Source organism: Pezoporus wallicus, unplaced genomic scaffold (assembly GCF_028554395.1).
Source record: "Pezoporus wallicus isolate ANWC-B61680 ecotype Strahan unplaced genomic scaffold, APGP_CSIRO_Pwel_v1 contig_6566, whole genome shotgun sequence".
Taxonomy (NCBI): domain Eukaryota; kingdom Metazoa; phylum Chordata; class Aves; order Psittaciformes; family Psittacidae; genus Pezoporus; species Pezoporus wallicus.
Genome location: NW_026638763.1, coordinates 2150791 through 2169205, shown reverse-complemented (window position 1 = coordinate 2169205; position 18415 = coordinate 2150791). Strand labels below are relative to the sequence as shown.

General features: G+C 42.9%; 1 protein-coding gene across 7 annotated transcripts in view; it reads left to right on the top strand.

The window, feature by feature from the left end:
- The first annotated feature begins 107 nt into the window (after positions 1 to 107).
- PCNT (pericentrin) overlaps positions 108 to 18415 on the top strand; it is an 89016-nt gene continuing 70708 nt past the window's right edge. For 3 of the 7 annotated variants that reach the window (XM_057412324.1, XM_057412322.1, XM_057412323.1), the window contains exons 1-7: positions 117 to 170; positions 8204 to 8701; positions 12584 to 12748; positions 13885 to 16335; positions 16415 to 16507; positions 16697 to 16873; positions 18014 to 18269. In XM_057412324.1, the coding sequence (XP_057268307.1) occupies positions 117 to 170; positions 8204 to 8701; positions 12584 to 12748; positions 13885 to 16335; positions 16415 to 16507; positions 16697 to 16873; positions 18014 to 18269 (3694 nt within the window). Of the gene's footprint in view, positions 171 to 8203; positions 8702 to 12583; positions 12749 to 13884; positions 16336 to 16414; positions 16508 to 16696; positions 16874 to 18013; positions 18270 to 18415 lie in introns of those variants that run through there. The other 4 variants (XM_057412326.1, XM_057412325.1, XM_057412327.1 and 1 more) reach the window with 2 other exon arrangements.

Here is an 18415-nt window from a genome sequence, read left to right as displayed (position 1 = left end):
CATGACCGAAACTTGTGTGTCCGCTCCGGTGTGATAGGGGGGTTGTGAGGAGCGTGGGTGGGTTCTGCTTCGCCGCAGCGTGACCCGCTCGCCCGCCCCCCCCCCCCCCCCCCCCCATGGAAGCGGAGGAGGAGGCGTGGAGACGGAAGCTGGAAGCTGGCAGGGCCAAGGTGAGAATAGAGGGGGGGGCCCTGTCATGTGGGGTCCGCGCAGGTCCCGGCCTGGCTCCCAGCGCCCTCCGGTGCCCTCGACAGGGGTGTTCTAAAGCTGCCCGCTGCATCGCCTCTGCCTGCCCCGGGTGCAGTCTATAAGCCTTAGCTTTAGTGAGCAAGGAGCTGCTTAAAGTAGTTCTTATGTCTTCCCCCTGTTTCTGCCTGTTGGGTTATTTTGGGGGGAGTTGTTTGGTTGTGGTTCAGGTGGGTTGGATTTTATCATAATTTTTTTGTATTATAATTATTTAATATTATATTGTATATATTACATATATTATAATTGTTTAATATTTATTATATTATTATTTCTCCTATTTTTATCTAGGATTGCACTCAATTACTTGTGGAAATACTATATTTCCAGGTGATACTCTCACACAGAATTAGGTATTCTGTGTTTTATTACCTTAGTGGCTAGTCCTTGCATCTGCAGGTGGGTTACTGGAGGACTGAGCTGGGCTGTTTCCAGTTGTGCCCTTAGGGAACACTTAACAAGCTTTCAGTTGTTCTGTGTCTGCAGTTAGGTGGTTTGGTAGGATTGTTGAGAGACCTCATAGTAATTATTGTTCATAACTATATGATTAACACCTGATATAGGTTAACCATCTTAAATAAAAACTGCTTTCTTGAAGAAACCCCTCAGAAATGCCCAGTTACTAGCCACAGACTGGTTTGTGTTGGAAGGGACCTCAAAGCTCATCCAGTTCCAACCCCCTGCCATGGACAGGGACACCTTCCACTAGAGCAGGTTGCTCCAAGCCCCTGTGTCCAACCTGGCCTTGAACACTGTCAGGGATGGGGCAGCCACAGCTTCTCTGGGCACCCTGTGCCAGCGCCTCAGCACCCTCACAGGGGAGAGCTTCTGCCTAAGAGCTCGTCTCAGTCTCCCCTGTTCTGGCAGGTTAAAGCCATTCCCCTTGTCCTGTCCCTACAGGCCCTTGTCCAAAGCCCCTCTCCAGGTTTCCTGCAGCCCCTTTAGGCACTGGAGCTGCTCTGAGGTCTCCCCTTAAGGAGCCTTCTCTTCTCCAGGTTGACCCAGCCCAGCTCTCTCAGCCTGACTCCAGAGCAGAGCTGCTCCAGCCCTTGCAGTATCTCTGTGGCCTCCTCTGGACTGACTCCAACAGCTCCATGTCGCTCTTGTGCTGTTGCCCCAGAGCTGCAGGGGGGATCTCCCCAGAGCACATCAGAGGAGGAGAATCTCCTCCCTGAGCTGCTGCTCATGCTCTGGGGATGCAGCTCAGCACGTGGGGGGGTGTGGGGGTTCTGGGGTCAAGCTCACAATGAAGCTGGGTCATGGGGAGCTTCTCATCAGCGAACAACCCCAAGTCCTTCTCCTCAGGGCTGGGTTTGTGCTGGGTGTTGCCCCGACCCAAGGTGCAGGATTTGAGCTGTTATTCATGTTCCCTTTCTGGGAATCTACTGCTGAATAAGACTGGCTTGTCTGCAGCTACAGCTTTTCCCTGTTCTTGACACCCTAGCAGGACTGGAATGGGGAACTGTAGGTAGAAGGTGATAATTGAGGCTGCACACGGCTTTGGGGGTTTTGGACAGATTAGATTTTTTCCCATGATATACTGCAGCCCCTTCGCTCCTGATATCTTTCCTAGTGATTCTTCTACAGGCACAGGAACATGGCCCTTTCTGCAGGGGACCTGTCTGGAAATCGAGCTGGTGTTGTCAGAGGTGCCTTGACGCTGTGCTGTCTGCCTCAGATCTTTTCAGCTCTCTTCTCCCCATGTTGCAACGAAGGCAAGGAAAAAGAGAGTTACTATGAAGGAAGTCGGGTTGTGGCTGTCGATGCACTGTCACAGCTTCATGGGGGGCCTGTCCCTGATGTATCCCACTGAGATGCAGCTATGGTTGCCACACTTCCCATTCCCACTCAGCAGCTCCTCATCCACTTGCCCTCACAGCCTTGTTACACACTGTGTGGACACAGACTCTTGTTGGAGATCCATTTCAAGATTAGTGTTTGGATTAATAGCAAGAGAGAAAACTTTGAAAACAGGAGATTTTTGGGTCGAAAAGTTACATTAGGTGTGCAAGACTTGTGTTAACGTTTGTAACCCTTCTCAAAGTGCTGTAACTGTCTATAGTTAGAAAAATGGGATGGACTTTCCTTGAATAAGGTATTAGTTTCCACCTGTTGTACAGCTGTTGTTTGCCATTGGGGAAAAAAATGTAGGGCCTTGCATTATGTTTCACATTATGTGTGCAGAGCCAATGTTGCGTGTATTATTTCTTTCTTAACTATGTGCTAAATATCTCTTATCAGACCATTTAAGACAGGTAAATTTTTAGCAGCTCTATCAATGTTGCTGTTCCCTGGTATCACATACGTGGTACACTGAGAGGAGAGGAAGGGTAAAGATAGATGTAGTGCTCCCTCTGCTTATTAAAATGTCACAGAGATCTATTACTTGGCTGGCAGGTTGGTTGCACCAGACCATCTTCAAAAAACCCCAGCCAAATGAATGGAAGCAATATCTGTGGGAGCTTATGAGACACAAAAATGGTATGTTAGGTATCGAAAGCAAGTGTATGAGCTACACACTCCTTCCTATGCTTCCACCCAACTTCTGACATGTATAGCTTTTGTATTTTTACTTATATACCTGACGTTGTAGAGCTAACTTACGAAACAGATTCATATCGGGCAAATTACTGAAATAAATGCCCCTTTGGTCTTCCTTGGTGTAGTCCTTTGCATGGTCTTAACATTGACAGGCTGAGAGAGCTGGGCTTGTTCAACCTGGAGAAGAGAAGGCTCCTTAAGGGGAGACTTTAGAGCAGCCCCAGTGCCTAAAGGGGCTGCAGGAAACCTGGAGAGCGGCTTTGGACAAGGGCCTGTAGGGACAGGACAAGGGGAATGGATTTAACCTGCCAGAACAGGGGAGATTGAGATGAGCTCTTAGGCAGAAGCTCTTCCCTGTGAGGGTGCTGAGGCGCTGGCACAGGGTGCCCAGAGAAGCTGTGGCTGCCCCATCCCTGGCAGTGTTCAAGGCCAGGTTGGACACAGGGGCTTGGAGCAGCCTGCTCTAGTGGAAGGTGTCCCTGCCCATGGCAGGGGTTGGAGCAGGATGAGCTTTAAGGTCCCTTCCAGCACAAACCATTCCATGGTTCTATTCTTAAGCCCATAGCAGGATGTGTTCATGCTGCTGAATAAGTGGGCTGCAGGACTGTAACTTCCTTAAAAAACTTCATTGGATAGCTCATGTTTTTGAAGGCTCTTTATAATAGAGCAGTGGGGAAATGTTTCTCCTTTCAGTTCTTTTCTTTTTTCCTGTTTTCTTGCTGCTGCCCTCTTCATGAATAGAAATGCAGTTTTGAAAGGGAGAAATGTCCCTGAGCAAATAAAGTATTTCCTTCCTGTGGGGCAGGCCAAGAGCAGCTTAATGTGATCGCATCTCTGCGCTGATACGCGCAGCGCTCAGTGTTCATTCAGATCAGCATCCTGAATCATGGCCCTGCATCACTTTGTGGGTGCTATCATCAGTTGTGTGCTGTGAGCCTCTGTTGTAGCAATGTACGTGTAGCAACTTATGCAGTCATGCTAACTGCAGGCTGACAGTGCTTGAATCTGGAATTGTGAACTGCTGAAGGGGGTTCTGCCCTCCTCTTATTTCCCCCCAAGTAATTTTTTGTCTTTGTCATCCTTAGATTTTAGTGTATTAAATAATGACTTGGGGAAGGAACATAATATGAATGCTTTCTTCTTTAAAACAGTGCTTATGTTATTCTCTTTCATATAGGAATAAAATCTCCGTTACTCAAATGTATTTAAATTATCACCTGGGGTAAATGTTGAATATGATGATCTTAAAGGTCTTTTCCAACCTGGCTGATTCTAAGATACTGTGACTAATTGGAAATTGTCATGATTTAGCAGCTTAAAACTGACTGTATCAGGTACCTTATTAAACTTTTATTAAACCTGCTTAATAAATGCAATACTGATGGCCAGGGTAGTGATTGAGGAACAGAACAAACTCCAGGATTCAGTGCTGTGCTTTTATCTTTTTTTCCACTTCAATTTGGTAGTGTGCATGTTGGCCAACTGTGCCTCTCATTCCAGACCAGTATGTGCCATACCTCGTGTGTGAGAAGCCTTTGCTGTTCCTTTATTTTACATGTTTTCATGGGGTCAGCCAGGCTGGATTAGCCCTTTAAGGTTATCCAGTCCAACCGCTCCTGAGCACTGCCAAGGCCACCACTAGCCCATGGCACTGAGGCCTCATCTCCACGGTGTGTGAACACTTGCAGGGACGGTGACCCCAGCACTGCCCTGGGCAGCCTGTTCCAATGCCTGAGCACCCTGTGGGGAAGGAGTTGTTCCTCAGCTCCATCTAAACCTGCCCTGGTGCAGCTTGGGGCTGTTTTCTCTTTTTTTGTTCCTTGGGAGCAGAGCCCAGCCCCTCCTGGCTCCATCCTCCTGTCAGGCAGTTGTAGGGAGCGATAAGGTCCCCCCTGAGCCTTCTCTTCTCTGGACTAAACCCCCCCAGGTCCCTCAGCCGTTCCCCATCACACCTGTGCTCCAGGCCCTGCACCAGATCTGTTGCCCCTCTCTGGACCTGCTCCAGCACCTCAGTGTGTCTCTTGTAGTGAGAGGTTCAGAGCTGAGCACAGGATTCGAGGTGCAGCCTCAGCAGTGCTGAGTACAGGGGGACAGTCGCTGCCCTGGCCCTGCTGCCATGCTGGTGCTGATACAGGCCAGGATGCTGGTGGCCTTGGCTGCCTGGGCACAAGCTACTCATATTCAGCTCTGTCAGTCAGCACCCCCAAGTCCTTTTCCATGAGCAGCTTTCCAGCTGCTCTTCCCCAAGCCTGGGATGTTTCTAGGAAGTTCTCCCACTTCATCAGTTTGAGGAAGCTGTAGAAAACATTTCTGGCTTTTGTCTAAGAGCACTTGCTGCTCATGTTTACTGTATCTAAGAGGCAGGCTCAGGTTTATTTGAACAACCTGTTTCGATTTGGTGCAGATGTGGTTTTCTGCTGTGTTTCCTTTTCTGTGAGTATTCTTTTGGTCCTGATTTTTAAAGCATGTAAAGCAATGAATTGAGGAGTAAATTATGTTTAGGTAGGCTGGGGAAAGCTGAACAGTGCTGCATCTGCTGTAGTTTTCCTGTCTGCTGGCTCCTGCATTTAATCCAGGATGGGAATGACACGGGCCACACGACACAAAACCTGTCAGGCTTGTTCTTTGCGTTCTGGAATGCTGGTGTGGTGCTGGCTGTACCAGATCAGTGGTTGCCACTTTTAACTGCCTACACATGGTGAAATGACATTGGTACCTGCAGAAAGGCTGGTTGTTGCAGAGAGCTGCTTTGGGTTCTACAGTGGACAATGCTGTTGGTGTTCCTGTGGCATGCTACATCTTGGCTAAAAATGAGGCTTTTGTCTTTGCACGTGGAGCTGGAAAGCAAACTGAAAATGAAGTCCTTCAAAAGAGGAATGACGGGATCTCAGTGGGATGGGGAGAGTCAGTGTTAGGTGCTTGCTTCATATTTACATGCATTACTTCGTGTTGGATGACTGTGTATCTGATGATACCCTTATAATGACAGTTCAATTTATGTTACCGATTAAAAGCTTTGAAAACCTGATACTGCCCTGAATAGAGCTTTTCCCCATCCAGTCATTCCATAATCTGGAATGTTTTTGACTCCATACATTTATGGACCAAAAAGTCTGGTAGTTCCATTAAATTTTGGGGTACTTGGATATTTTAGTTATCATAGAATCCCAGACTGGTTTGTGTTGGAAGGGACCTTAAAGCTCATCCAGTTCCAACTCCTGCCACAGGCAGGGACACCTCCCACTAGAGCAGGTTGCTCCAAGCCCCTGTGTCCCACCTGGCCTTGAACACTGCCAGGGATGGGGCAGCCACAACTTCTCTGGGCACCCTGTGCCAGCGCCTCAGCACCCTCACAGGGAAGAGCTTCTGCCTAAGAGCTCATCTCAGTCTCCCCTGTTCTGGCAGGTTAACACCATTCCCCTTGTCCTGTCCCTACAGGCCCTTGTCCAAAACCCCTCTCCAGGTTTCCTGTAGCCCCTTTAGGCACTGGAGCTGCTCTAAGGTCTCTCCTTAAGGAGCCTTCTCTTGTCCAGCTGAACCAGCCCAGCTCTCTCAGCCTGGCTCCAGAGCAGAGCTGCTCCAGCCCTTGCAGCATCTCTGTGGCCTCCTCTGGACTCACTCCAACCGCTCCATGTCTGTCTTGTGCTGTTTCCCCAGAGCTGGATCCGGACTGCAGGGGGTGTCTCCCCACAGCACCGTAGAGGGGAGAATCCCCTCCATGACCTGCTGCTCATGTATCATCTATATTATGATTTTATATGCTTAACCCATATGAGTAGGACAAAATAAGTTTTGGTTTTAGTTGTGCATTTAAAAATTCATGGTCATTTAGATATTCAGTCATGGCAAGTTTTGGGTTTTTAATGTCATATAGTTGGTCTCCCTTCATTAAATGAACTGCTCTCTATGATGGCCTCTCTCTGCCCCTCCTTTCTTATATTTTCTGATTAAAGCAGCTTCCTCTCCTCTCCATTTTTGTGCAGGTTTCCTGCTGTCCCTTTTCCACACGTTCTCAGGTTAATTGGTGCAATAGCTATTTTTGACATGCTGCCATCAGTAAGTGCTCGAGTTAACACTTAATTTCAGAGAGTAGTATTTGTGTGTCACTGCAGTTTTATTTACTGCTCTGTTCATTTTGCTTATTATGAAAGTCAACACAATCTGTGTTTAATCTGCATTCAGTATTAATAGCTATGGAAATGAGAGAACAGAATCTTAAAAATAAGCTATTTGTACGTAAGCATCTGAACTGCTGGTAAGAAACTGGTGACTTTCGGCAAACATATCCTCTCAACAGACTGCTCAGTGTAGCAGGTATGTAACTGTATTTGCTGAGTACCTGAGCTGGCGGGTAAATGTTGCTATAATGGCATGGGTGTAAGGAGAAAGGGCTGAACTAAATCCACTGCATAAGTTGAAGGAAAGAAACAGACAAGATTTTCCTGCAAGGTGGCTGTTTTGAAGGAAAGGCAAGTTGTCAAGCAGTGGATTTTTGTAGGTCTTGCAGGTAGAACTTGGTGATTATGTTTGCATCCCATCGTCATTTGACTGTATGTTTTATCTCACCACAAGGATATAGTAACACTTGATAACTTGTGGTTGTAACCTTGGAGAAGGTTTTATCCTCCTGAGAAGGATATCTGGGTTTATGCTGTGAGCGAGATGCTACTCAGTAGTGCTGCCTAAACACAATGCTAGTGCTGAAAATCTGATAATCCTTTTTAAGCTGTTTAAGGTGCTAAGGAAAGTTGGGTAATAAATTCTGGCAGTGACATTCTTTGCAAGTCCCTGGTGCTTCTGCGAGCTGCGATAGTCTGATAAAGTAGAGCATCTGATTTTTCAACAGAAGATATTAAGATGACCTGGCTTAATTGATTTTCTATTTATGTCCTGTCGGCTGCTTTCTGGCTAGGAAGTTTTGCTGGATTCTCTTAAGGGGGTGGCAGGGAAGGAGTATGAGGATTCACTTCCATTAATTTTAATCTTGAAGCTTACACTGGCAAAGATCTGTTTAGATGCATTTGGAGGGGGGTTATTGTTTTTGCTGTTCATGCAGAAAGGCTGCTCAATGATGATTTTTTTTCCTAATGATTCTAGTATATTAACTACTTGTGCTTTTACTAATCTGTCTTGCTGTAATTCGGGATTGTCATTGACACACAAAGTTTCACTGAGTAAAATTGGATTCTCGTATTGAATTGGGTCTTTAGTACTGGTGTGAGGTTCTTGGTTAATTGCACAGTTATCCAGTATGTGCTGAATGTTTAGAAAGTAGGAAGATAAAGCAGTTTTTCTGCAGATGTATATATTTTATCAAGATAGGATCTTCATCACCCATGAGTGTGTTAATCTTGGGGTCCTGCTTCCTTTTCCTCACTTACCTCTCCCTCTACCTCTTCCAATCTTTTCTGCACAGTTTGCTTACTTCAGACAACGAAAAGCAAAAGGCGACAACGCGCAGTCGCAGAAAAAGACGACGAAGAGGAAGGGTTCGTCTGTCCACCCGCATGACCTTCCGCAGGAAGAGCACGCAGTAGCGGCCCAAGGCGCCGGTAAGGGTAGAGAGGGTAAGGCTGGAGATGCCAACCTACTGGAGCTTAAGGCTGGAGACACCAACCTACCAAAGAGTAAGTCTGAAGACGCCAGTCTACTTGAGAGTTATGCTGAAGACACCAATCTACTAGAGAGTAAGGGCAGAGACACCAACCTACTAGAGAGTTATGCTGAAGACACCAACCTACTGGAGCTTAAGGCTGGAGATGCCAACCAACTAGAGCTTAAGTCTGAAGATGCCAACCTGCTCAAGCTTAAGGCTGAAGGTGCCAACCTACTACAGAGTTGTGCTGAAGACACCAACCCACTGGAGAGTAAGGCTGAAGATGCCAACCTACTACAGACAACAACAGAGACAGAGGTAAATCTTAGTATTTTTTGTGTTTCACTTCACTTCATTTGCAAATAACAAGTATTCCAGGTGATTTTTCAGTAAAACCCATTTTTACTTAACTGGGTATTATCTCTCTGGGACTGTCAACTAGCTGTCACTGAGAAGTAAGTAAACTGATGTATTTCACTTGTAATAATTAACTCTCTTAAAAAGTGATGTCAGTTACTGAAACATCTCCATTGTGTGGACTGGACAGTCAAGGAGCTGTCTGCTGTTAGCCTGGTAAATTCAGGTCTTTCACCTCTCACTGCCAGGAACTTCTCTTTGGGCAGAAGAACTTCTCTAGTTATGTGGTTGTGACTCTGCGCAATGGCAACTCCAGACTGAGAGGCATAGTAGACTAGCAAAACTCCCAGGACCTTATAATGCACACAGTTAGTTTGGTGTTGCATCACTTTGCTGGCTCAAATGTGCTTAATGTTTTCAGAAAATAATAGAATTGGTCCCAGCATGTTCCAGCCATTGTAAAGCCAGTATAGACCTTATGTTATCTGACAAACCGGTTTAAAATGGGACTCCGCTTGTGCATGATGTGTTTCAGTTTTAGTTTTATACCAGCTGTGGATTAAACAGTCATGTCATACTTTCTGTCTTGTAATAAAAATGAGCAAAATGTAGTTTTGAATATGTTTGGGATTTTTGAATATGTTTTGGGATTTTTTTATAGCTTGCTTCAGAAGTGATTAGCTAATGATAGTTTCACAAGCTCAGAAACTACAAGGCAACTCTTTGACTACAACAAAGTGTACCTGTCCTGGTGTGGGAGCTTGTTTAAACAGTAATTACCCAGTGCATTTGAGCATGTTGTCTATGCAAAGACTGGCAAGTTTTAGGGAGGCAGTGCCTTCCGAACATGGTTTGTCTTCACAACATACAATCAGAGCATCAAACTGGTGTATTTGCATACAGTAGTAACAGAGTATGACATTTGCATGTGTTATCCCACTTTCTCTTGTGCGGGTGTCCCTACATTCAGGGTATCCTGAACACATTGTTAGCATTGCAAATGAAGCTTTTATGAAGCTTCATGCCAAGCTGTCTGCACTAGGAGGAAAGCATACAGTGTTTTGTCACTTGACCCTGGCAGTGCCCTTGTTACGTTCATGTGAACTTAAATTAAAGATACAAAAGCACTTACTGCTTCTCAACAGCTTCTGTTCAAATAGCTGGTTTGCACAGCAAATAGGATTGCTTTCTAGGTTATGTGGAGAGGGCACCTCTAGGGAGACAGGAATCATTTGGAAACTACTTTGTGAAGGTTCAAAATACAGGGAGGGCTCTGGGCTATGTTTTTAGAGAGTGGTGCAGTCATCCTTGTCTTGTGAAACCAGTAAGAGGTAAATATCTTTCAAGATATCAAGCTAAGTATATGTCTCAGAAAATAGTACTGCTTTTGTCATTATCTGAGTGATTTTAGCATGTTTGTTAAATAATCACAGAATGGTTAGGGTTGGAAAGGACCTTAAGCTCACTTAGTTCCAGCCACTTGCCATGGGCAGCGGCACCTCACACTGGACTATGTTGACCAAGGCTCTGTCCAGCCTAGCCTTGAACACTGCCAGGGATGAAGCATTTACCACCATTAATTTCCTCTCAGTTAGTAAACTAAGATTTCTTAGTCAATGCAGGAGTGCTTAACTATGTTAGAAAGCCACAGAAGCAGAAGATGAAACATTGAATCTCAATGGGGAGACTTAGCCCTAAATTTTTCAGTAGACATTCATAGTAACTTTAATTTTATTTACATTTATTTCATTCATGTGAACATGGATAACCAGCTGAGTTTAGCATTGAGGTCTTTCACTGCCATGTTGTGTCACAACGTGGGCCTTTCTGGCTCATGTGCTTAGAGTGTTTCTAAAATAATTGTTTTTCCTTATGTATCTTTAAAACGGCTATTTAAAATGATCTAGTGTTTGTTCCATTTGTTTACTCACCAGGGGAGTGCTGACTTGTCCAACTGGGGTGTACTGAATGATAGTACAGCTGAAGTAAGAGTGAAAGATCACGTATTCAGTAAAAGATGCTGATATATATGTCAAAGAAGATTATGACAATGAGTTACTAAAAAGATTAGTTACTGAGTATTGTTTGCAAATGTGATAAAATGATGCTTTTTCACTATTTTACAGTGTAAAACAGGTACTTACCTGTACATACATGTACTGGCTGCAAAATTGCTTGCTAACAGAATTAGTTTTAGTTGGAATCATGGACCTTGTCCAAAGAAATTTGAATGCTGTTTTTAATTGAAAAGTAGGTTCATTTCTTAGTTGTTTCCTACATTAAAAACAAAAAAATATTTAAAATAAAATACAAGATTCTGTCTTCTCTGTGAGAATTGTGACAGTATTGCTCCCAAGAAACCACAGGACTGACTGGAGCAGCTTCTGTCTTTGTACCTGTTTCTTGTTTTGCTGTTAAAGGCCGTAGAAACTCAGAGCATGTTGAATATTTGTCTGCAGTCACTAAGATAAAGTGGTAATGTGACTTGCCTCAAAGAAGGGCATTTAAATAACATGAAGACAGTTGATGCAGCCCCTGTGACACACAGGAACATGTTTCAGTGCCACAAGTTGATCATGGGTCTAATCCCTGGATAATGAAGTATACTGCAGCCTTTCATCTACTTTAAATTGAAAACCAAACAAAAGACCCAACAAAACCCCTTTATCTGTTTTTGGCGTTGCTCAGTGTTCCAGTGGCTGTTCTCTCTGCACACCTGTATTTTTGCTGTCTCAGGAGCCTTGAAGTATATGCCAGAGAGGTATATCTCTGTTTACTCACCATATCGGGTTTGCAAGGTATCAGTGGTGCTAGGATGGATTACATAGTTGAAATGGCTGAATAGGAAGGGGAGGTAAAAAGAATTACAAATAAAACCTGGGACTTCCTGAAGTTCAGGGCTTGGCTTGAAGGGATTGCTCATGTCCTGGAATCATAGAATCATGGAATAGTTAGGGATGGAGAGGACCTTAAGATCATCTAGTTCCAACCCCCTGCCATGGGCAGGGACACCTCACACTAAACCATGTCACCCAAGGCTCTGTCCAACCTGGCCTTGAACACCGCCAGGGATGGAGCAGAGAAGAGAAATCCTCTGCTAAATGAAATTTTGAAAAAGAACAAAAATCCTGCTTTCTATGAACAGTTCTTAGTACTCTTGATTAAGTACATGGTAATAGTGAAAATTACTCTCTAGATGATTGTTGGGATTTGCTCAATAAACCATTAAAAGACAATGATAAAGCCTCTAAATAGCACTTCAGGCATATTCTAAATAAGGCTAGTAATATTTGTTTGTGAAAGCATGTCAACTTTGATAATAGATGAAAATACTAATAGAACTGTCTTAAATGTTATCTGCTTGGTGTTAGCAAAGTCTTTAGAAAAAGGTTTTAATAATTAATGTATTTTAATTTACCCACGTAGGGGTGAATGTCCTCTTTTCATTTGGAGGGAGGTGGAAAGAAAACCCTTTAGTATTGAACTGTAAATCCTTTGCAGAGAAGACTGGTTTAGTTCACTGTCCTCATATGAGTATGTCAGTCCTTTGGAAGTACTGTTTCATTTTGGAGCTTTCACAGAGATGAATTATCTAGCAGAATCACAGAATTGTTAGGGTTGGAAGGGACCTCTAGAGATTGGTTAGTCGATTTATGTCTTTATGGTGAGTGATAGTATCTAAGACAGGATAAGCATTGTCTGACTTTTTAGGGAGATTCTTACTCATTGAAAGACACAGGGTACATCTGAAGTAAATGAATACAGTATATTTTATGCATACAGTGAGACTTGTGTAGGAGTTCTGTCATCAACTTTCTTATGACTCTGTCTTTCTGTGTTCAGGATAATGAGGTGCTGAGGAGTACAAGCACTGAGAAAAATGAAGTATTAGAAGCCCAGCAGCAGATGTCCTTGTTTCAGAGCCGTATCAGAGAGCAAAATGCACATTTGGAGATGCTGCGTGAGAAAGCACATGACCTGGAAGTACAGCTTGAGCCTTCTCAAAAGGTAAAAACTGGAAAGTGCCTTTATAATTAGAAGTTGTAGGTAGTTAGGGTTTTGGTGTGGTCATGCACGCCAGGGTGGTACTTTTTTGGAGGAAGATCCTGTAATGAACTTTAAATTTGTCTGTGAGGTAACACTAATGCTTCAGGAGTGAAACTACACTTTAGCATGGAATTGAAAGTTTATTCTTTTGAAGGTAATGATATTCAGCTAAAGCAAACCAGCTGCTTACAATTTAAGTTTGGTGTTTTTTTTTCTTTTTGTAATGAAACAAGGGATTTAGTTCTGGCTCTTTCTGTTGAAATTACTCCAGTGGTTTATGTTGCAGAAGGGTTGCTTTTTAACTCTGTTACTCAACTGTTGTATAACATGAAGAAATTTCCATCAGAAGCAGGTCCATCTGGTTTTGAGCCTTTGGCACAGGGTGCCCAGGGAAGCTGTGGTTGCTCCATTCCTGGCAGTGCTCATGGCCAGGTTGGATGGGGCTTGGAGCAACCTGCTCTAGTGGAAGGTGTCCCTGCCTTTGGCAGGAGGCTGGAACTTAAGCTCCCTTCCGACACAAAACATTGTAGGATTCTTTGAGGCATGCAGGAACATAACTGACAGAGGCTTGCAGTGGGGTGAAGGTTGCTGGATCTGCTGTGTAAGCATACATTAAAGGAACAGCCTAAAAGATCTGATTTCCTTTAAGCACATAACCAGCAATGCCATGGGTAGAAGCCTTAAGCTTTTAAGTGAGTCAGATGAGCCAAAATGTGAGATGACTCTTAAGTTAGCTTACTCCTGCCTGCAGGAGTACATGGATGTGAGGTGGAGAGGCATCTGTAGCTCTGATAGTCTTTAAGTAAAATACCTGAAGTTTGAGACAGCCACTATTTTCTTTCTTTTTGGACTCAGTGACACAGCATTTGTTATTGCTTAGATAAATTGCTACTTGTTACCATATTTGTTACCAGAGACTTGCAGTAATCCTTTCAACTCTCAAGAATGTGGTTAAAAATCCTGTTGCCTAGGCCAACGATACACCCTGCACTTAATAGTAAGTATTATTTAGGAAGATAAATTGAAAGCATGAGGCTTAGGGAAATGAAAACATATTTCAATGGCATATTTCATATGCAGGATATTTTTTTTTTCAGAATACCAAAGATAAAGAAAATACATTTGCCCAACTGGAAGAAAATATGGAAGATACAATTCAACAGCTATGCCAAAACACAGAAGAAAAAGAACAAGATGTTAAAAGTCTCCAAGATCTAGTGGCATCAGAAAGATTGTCTGTACTACAACATACCCTTTCTCTCCGTGACTCAGAGATAACAGAATTGAAAAATGAAATAGCTTTATCCAAAATGAAAGAACAACAACATATTGAAGAACTGACAATCAGTCATGAGAAGGATATTTGCAGACAGTTGGAGAACTTGAGGGCTGAGCTGGAGAAGTGCCACAGAAGAGAAATTGCAGAAGCCAAACAGGTATATGAAGAAGAAATGATTTTAAAATACAAAAATGAACTTGAAGAATTAAAAAGAGAACTCTGTGCTCTGAATTCTGAAGAGCATGTTCAGACTTTGAATGGCATAATAATTGACTTAAATAAGAGTCTTCATGAGTCTGAAGTTAATAAAGAATCTTTGAGAAAGAGACTTGAGAACCAACAGGAAGACTTTGAGAGAGAAAAATCTGAAATTGAGACTAAATACAAGGATTTGATTGATGGGCTTAAGTTGCAACTTTCTGGTGCAGAAGAGCAGCTCAAGGAAGCTGAGCAATATAAACAAGTAAAACAGTCCTCAAATGGAGAGATTCAGAAACTGAATTCTTTCATCAAGGCATTAAATGAGAAGCAACTTTATGAGGCTAAACCCACTATAGACATAAGGCAAAAGTATGATGAAGAGATTGTCTCCAATAGAAAGGTAATGAAATTGAGGGAAAACCAGATTTTACCAGAGATGAGAGCAGAACTTGATGAGATGTGGAATACGCCACACCAGTTAACAGGTGAAGATGAGCTAGTTCATGAAGAACTAGAGTTCCAGCATGGCTTGAGAGTAGGCTCCTCAAGGGATCAATTAGTAGAAATCAAGAATTCAAAGATCATAGAGAATAATGAAAACAGTGAAGTGTCTCAAGAACACTTGCCAGAAGTGGGGCTTTTTAGTGGTGATGAAGGTATGTTGGCTAAATATCTCATCTCCACTGAGAGACCAGAAGAGTCTTACGCATGTAGCGCTTCTGAAGGTTACGCCATTGAAGAAGGTAGGTGCAGTAGGTACGGGTTAGACAGTATGCTTCTAGAACGCAGCAGGGATTTTTTATCTGCATTAAGCTTTGGCCTTGATGAGGAAATAAATCCTAGTGATTTGGCTCAAGAGACTTTTGAAGAGACTGAGGTGAGTGCAAAGGCCTTTGTTGCATTTCTGTCAGATAGCTCCCTGCACCAAAGCAAAATAAGTGACCACGGTGGTGCTGTAAAGGATGATGAGACAACCAGTTTAGTAGAGAGATGTCTAAAGCTAAATGAGCAGCTCCATGAGAAGGAGTCAGCCTTGAAGAAATCATCTCAGGAGACCCAAGAAGCTGTTGGAAAATGGGAAAAAGTAATGGCTGAGCTCTCCCAAATGCGTGTGGAACTGGATGAGGAACGTGAAGCACGGATCTCTTGTGAGAAACAACTTCTTCAGAAAGCAGAGAAGGAGAAAGAACTTGAAAACAAAATAATGTTTCTAATGAGGCAGCAGGGCGAGGATGGAGAAGCTTCAACACAAGTGTCAAAATCCTCTACCTGGCAAGACATGATAAAAGACCTCCAGGAGGAAAGAGAAATGCTGATGGTGCAGCTGCGAACACAGGAGCAATTAGTAAAAGATGTTCAAGAGCAGAAAACAGCTTCTGATTCTGTAACAAGTGAAGTACAGTCTCTTTTTGGACGTCAGTTAGCTGCTTTGCAAAGTCAGAGGGATCAGATGCAAAGCCAGCTTGATGCTCAGAAGAATAAAAACCAGACAATAGCAGAGCTGCTTGGTCAGAAAACTGTATCTGAAGAGACATTGCTAAAAGAACAGGAGCTGCTCAAAGCTGAAATCCATAATAAAGAACAAAATTTAGCACTCTTATTAGAGGAAAAAGCCACCTTAGGAGAGAGATTATCTGATATGGAGGTGGATCTAATAAAAGCAGGAAAAACACTAGCAGACAATGCTAGCATCATTGAGGATCTTGAGAGAAACATACAGGAACTTAATGCTGAAGTGAAGAACCTCAAAGAAATACATGAGTGTGAAAGACTGGAATATGAGGAGAGGTTGAACTTCAGCCACCTAGAAATCCATAGACTTAATGCTGAAGTAAAGGCCAAAAGTACTGAATACAGTGAGGAAAAAGGCCAGTTGACTGAAGAAATTGCCCATTTGAAGAAGGCTCATTTGGAGCTTGAGGCTCGCTTGCAGGAGTCCTTTCAGTCTGCACAAGCTGCACAGGAGGCACAAGCCAAGATGGTGAAACATCACAGAGAGGAAATGGATAAAATGGAGACTCAGCACCGTGCTGAATTAGCTAAAGTGAGTTTGACACAAGAGAAAGTGGTAGGAAACCCAAGCAGGAGGCTTGGGATTTTGGAATGCTTAAGGTAGACATTGTAAATGTTTGTATGCCTGTTTGCAGATAGAAGAATTAAAGGCTGAAATAAAAGATAAAGTAGAAAACCAGCAAAAGTTGGAAGAAGAAAGAAAGGAACAGATTGCCTTAATAAAAAAGGTAAATGCTGTCCTTGGGTTGATTTCAGAAAAGCAAACTCAGTTTGTGTTGTTTAAACAGTATAAATGTTTTAGAGATGCAAATATCTAATAATTGTGTCTTTTCTTCCGTGGTGTCTTGATTTGGGGAGGAGGGGAGAATTCTGGTTATTTTGTTGAATCAAGTTCTTCAGCTGAGTATTCTCTGCAGGTACATGAACGAGAGCATGATCGTGAGATCTCTGAGCTGATCGCTAGACATGAAGATGAAATGGAGAAGCTCCGTACTAAGCTAAATAAAGAACAGCAGCTCCTGTTGGATGAACTTCGGCAGCAAATGGCAGCCACACACAAAGCAGAGATTGAGCAGGCTCAGCTCCAATCCCAGGTGAAATACAGGAGCACAGGAATTACTGCAGTGGTTACCTGGATGTTACAAAAGAAGGCTCCTTGATTTTTGTGCATACAGTGTGAACTCTTTTATATTGGTAGTCCTGGGTAACAGTTGGATTTGATGATCTTAAAGGTCTTTTCTAACCTGGCTGATTTTATGTAATGCTGCCATTGAAGAGTTAGGAGTGGTGGGTGGTAGTAGATATTTTCTATGGGAGTTCTCCAGGATCCTCACTGCAATTATATTTTAATGTTTATTTTGAAGAAAACTGGATGCTGAAATTGAAAAATTAGAAATTTGGTTAGAAAACCAAAATAAAACAACCAAAAAACCCAAACACCAAAATCAACCAACCAAAAACCACAAACCCAAAAAGCCCAACTTTGTCATCTTTCATGTCTTGATAAGTTTAACAGATGAATTTAAAGAAAATACTAACCCCCTCCCACTTTTTACTTATCCCACTAATGTAATTAGGCATTCTTCCCGCTAAACTGAAGTGTATGAACCTGACCTTTTCCTCTCACTACTTACTGGGTTTCTTGAACACTTCCACTAAATGCAAACTGGAAATGGGAAGAAATGCATCCAATGTCGGGTCTAATTACAAGGTGTTGCTGTAGTGTTGAATCTATTTAAGAATTGAAAAGTTTGCTAGGTCTATTTTCACTGCCATTTCTAACTGTTGAATATTTAACACCTTTTTTGATGAAGTATGGTGAATTTTACTTTACTTTTCCAATACGACTTCAGAATTTTGCTTTTTAAATTACAACCAGTAGCAAATAGGAGGAATTTTCCCTAATAGACAGCGAAAGGTTGGGGCAAGCTTGTGTTCTGATCTGATGTTGTGGAGAAGTGGACAGACACAAGGTATTTGGTAGGAGATGAAGTTAAGAGGCAGATAAGGAAAGCATTTTGCACTGAGAATGTTATGCAAATCTTATTGTTATAAAAAGCTGCTTATTTTCAGGGTTCTGCCTTTAAAAACCACTCTTTCTTCTGCCATGAAGAAACACTTTCCAAGTACAGAATGACAAAACAGGTGTGTTAAGCTGGACTTGAAAAAAGTGAAACTATTTTCTTAGAGGGGAGGGGAAAAAATCATCTTCTTTCCTTTTTTCTCCACTACAGACACTGCACAGCCTTGAACTGGAAGCTTTACGTCTAAGCTTAAATAACATGCATACCTCTCAGCTTGAGCTTACACAGTCTAACTTTAGAAAAGAAAAGGAAACTGCCCTGGTGGAACTCCGGGAGATGCTCAATGATAAGCGTGCTCAAGAGGTAGCAATTCTGCAGAGCCGCCATCAGCTGGAGTGGGAGAAGATTAAAGAACAATGTCTGAAGGAAAAAGAAGACCTAATGACAAAGCATCAGCAAGAACTAGGTATTAGAATTTGGGAATAATGGACCAGACATTGAAACCCCATCAGTATTTGTCTTCCTCCACAGGTTCCTGTCTTGGTGTAGAGCTGGCACATTAATACATTAATATGAATGTAACCACTTAAGAGTTCTTGAATGTAGAGGCTG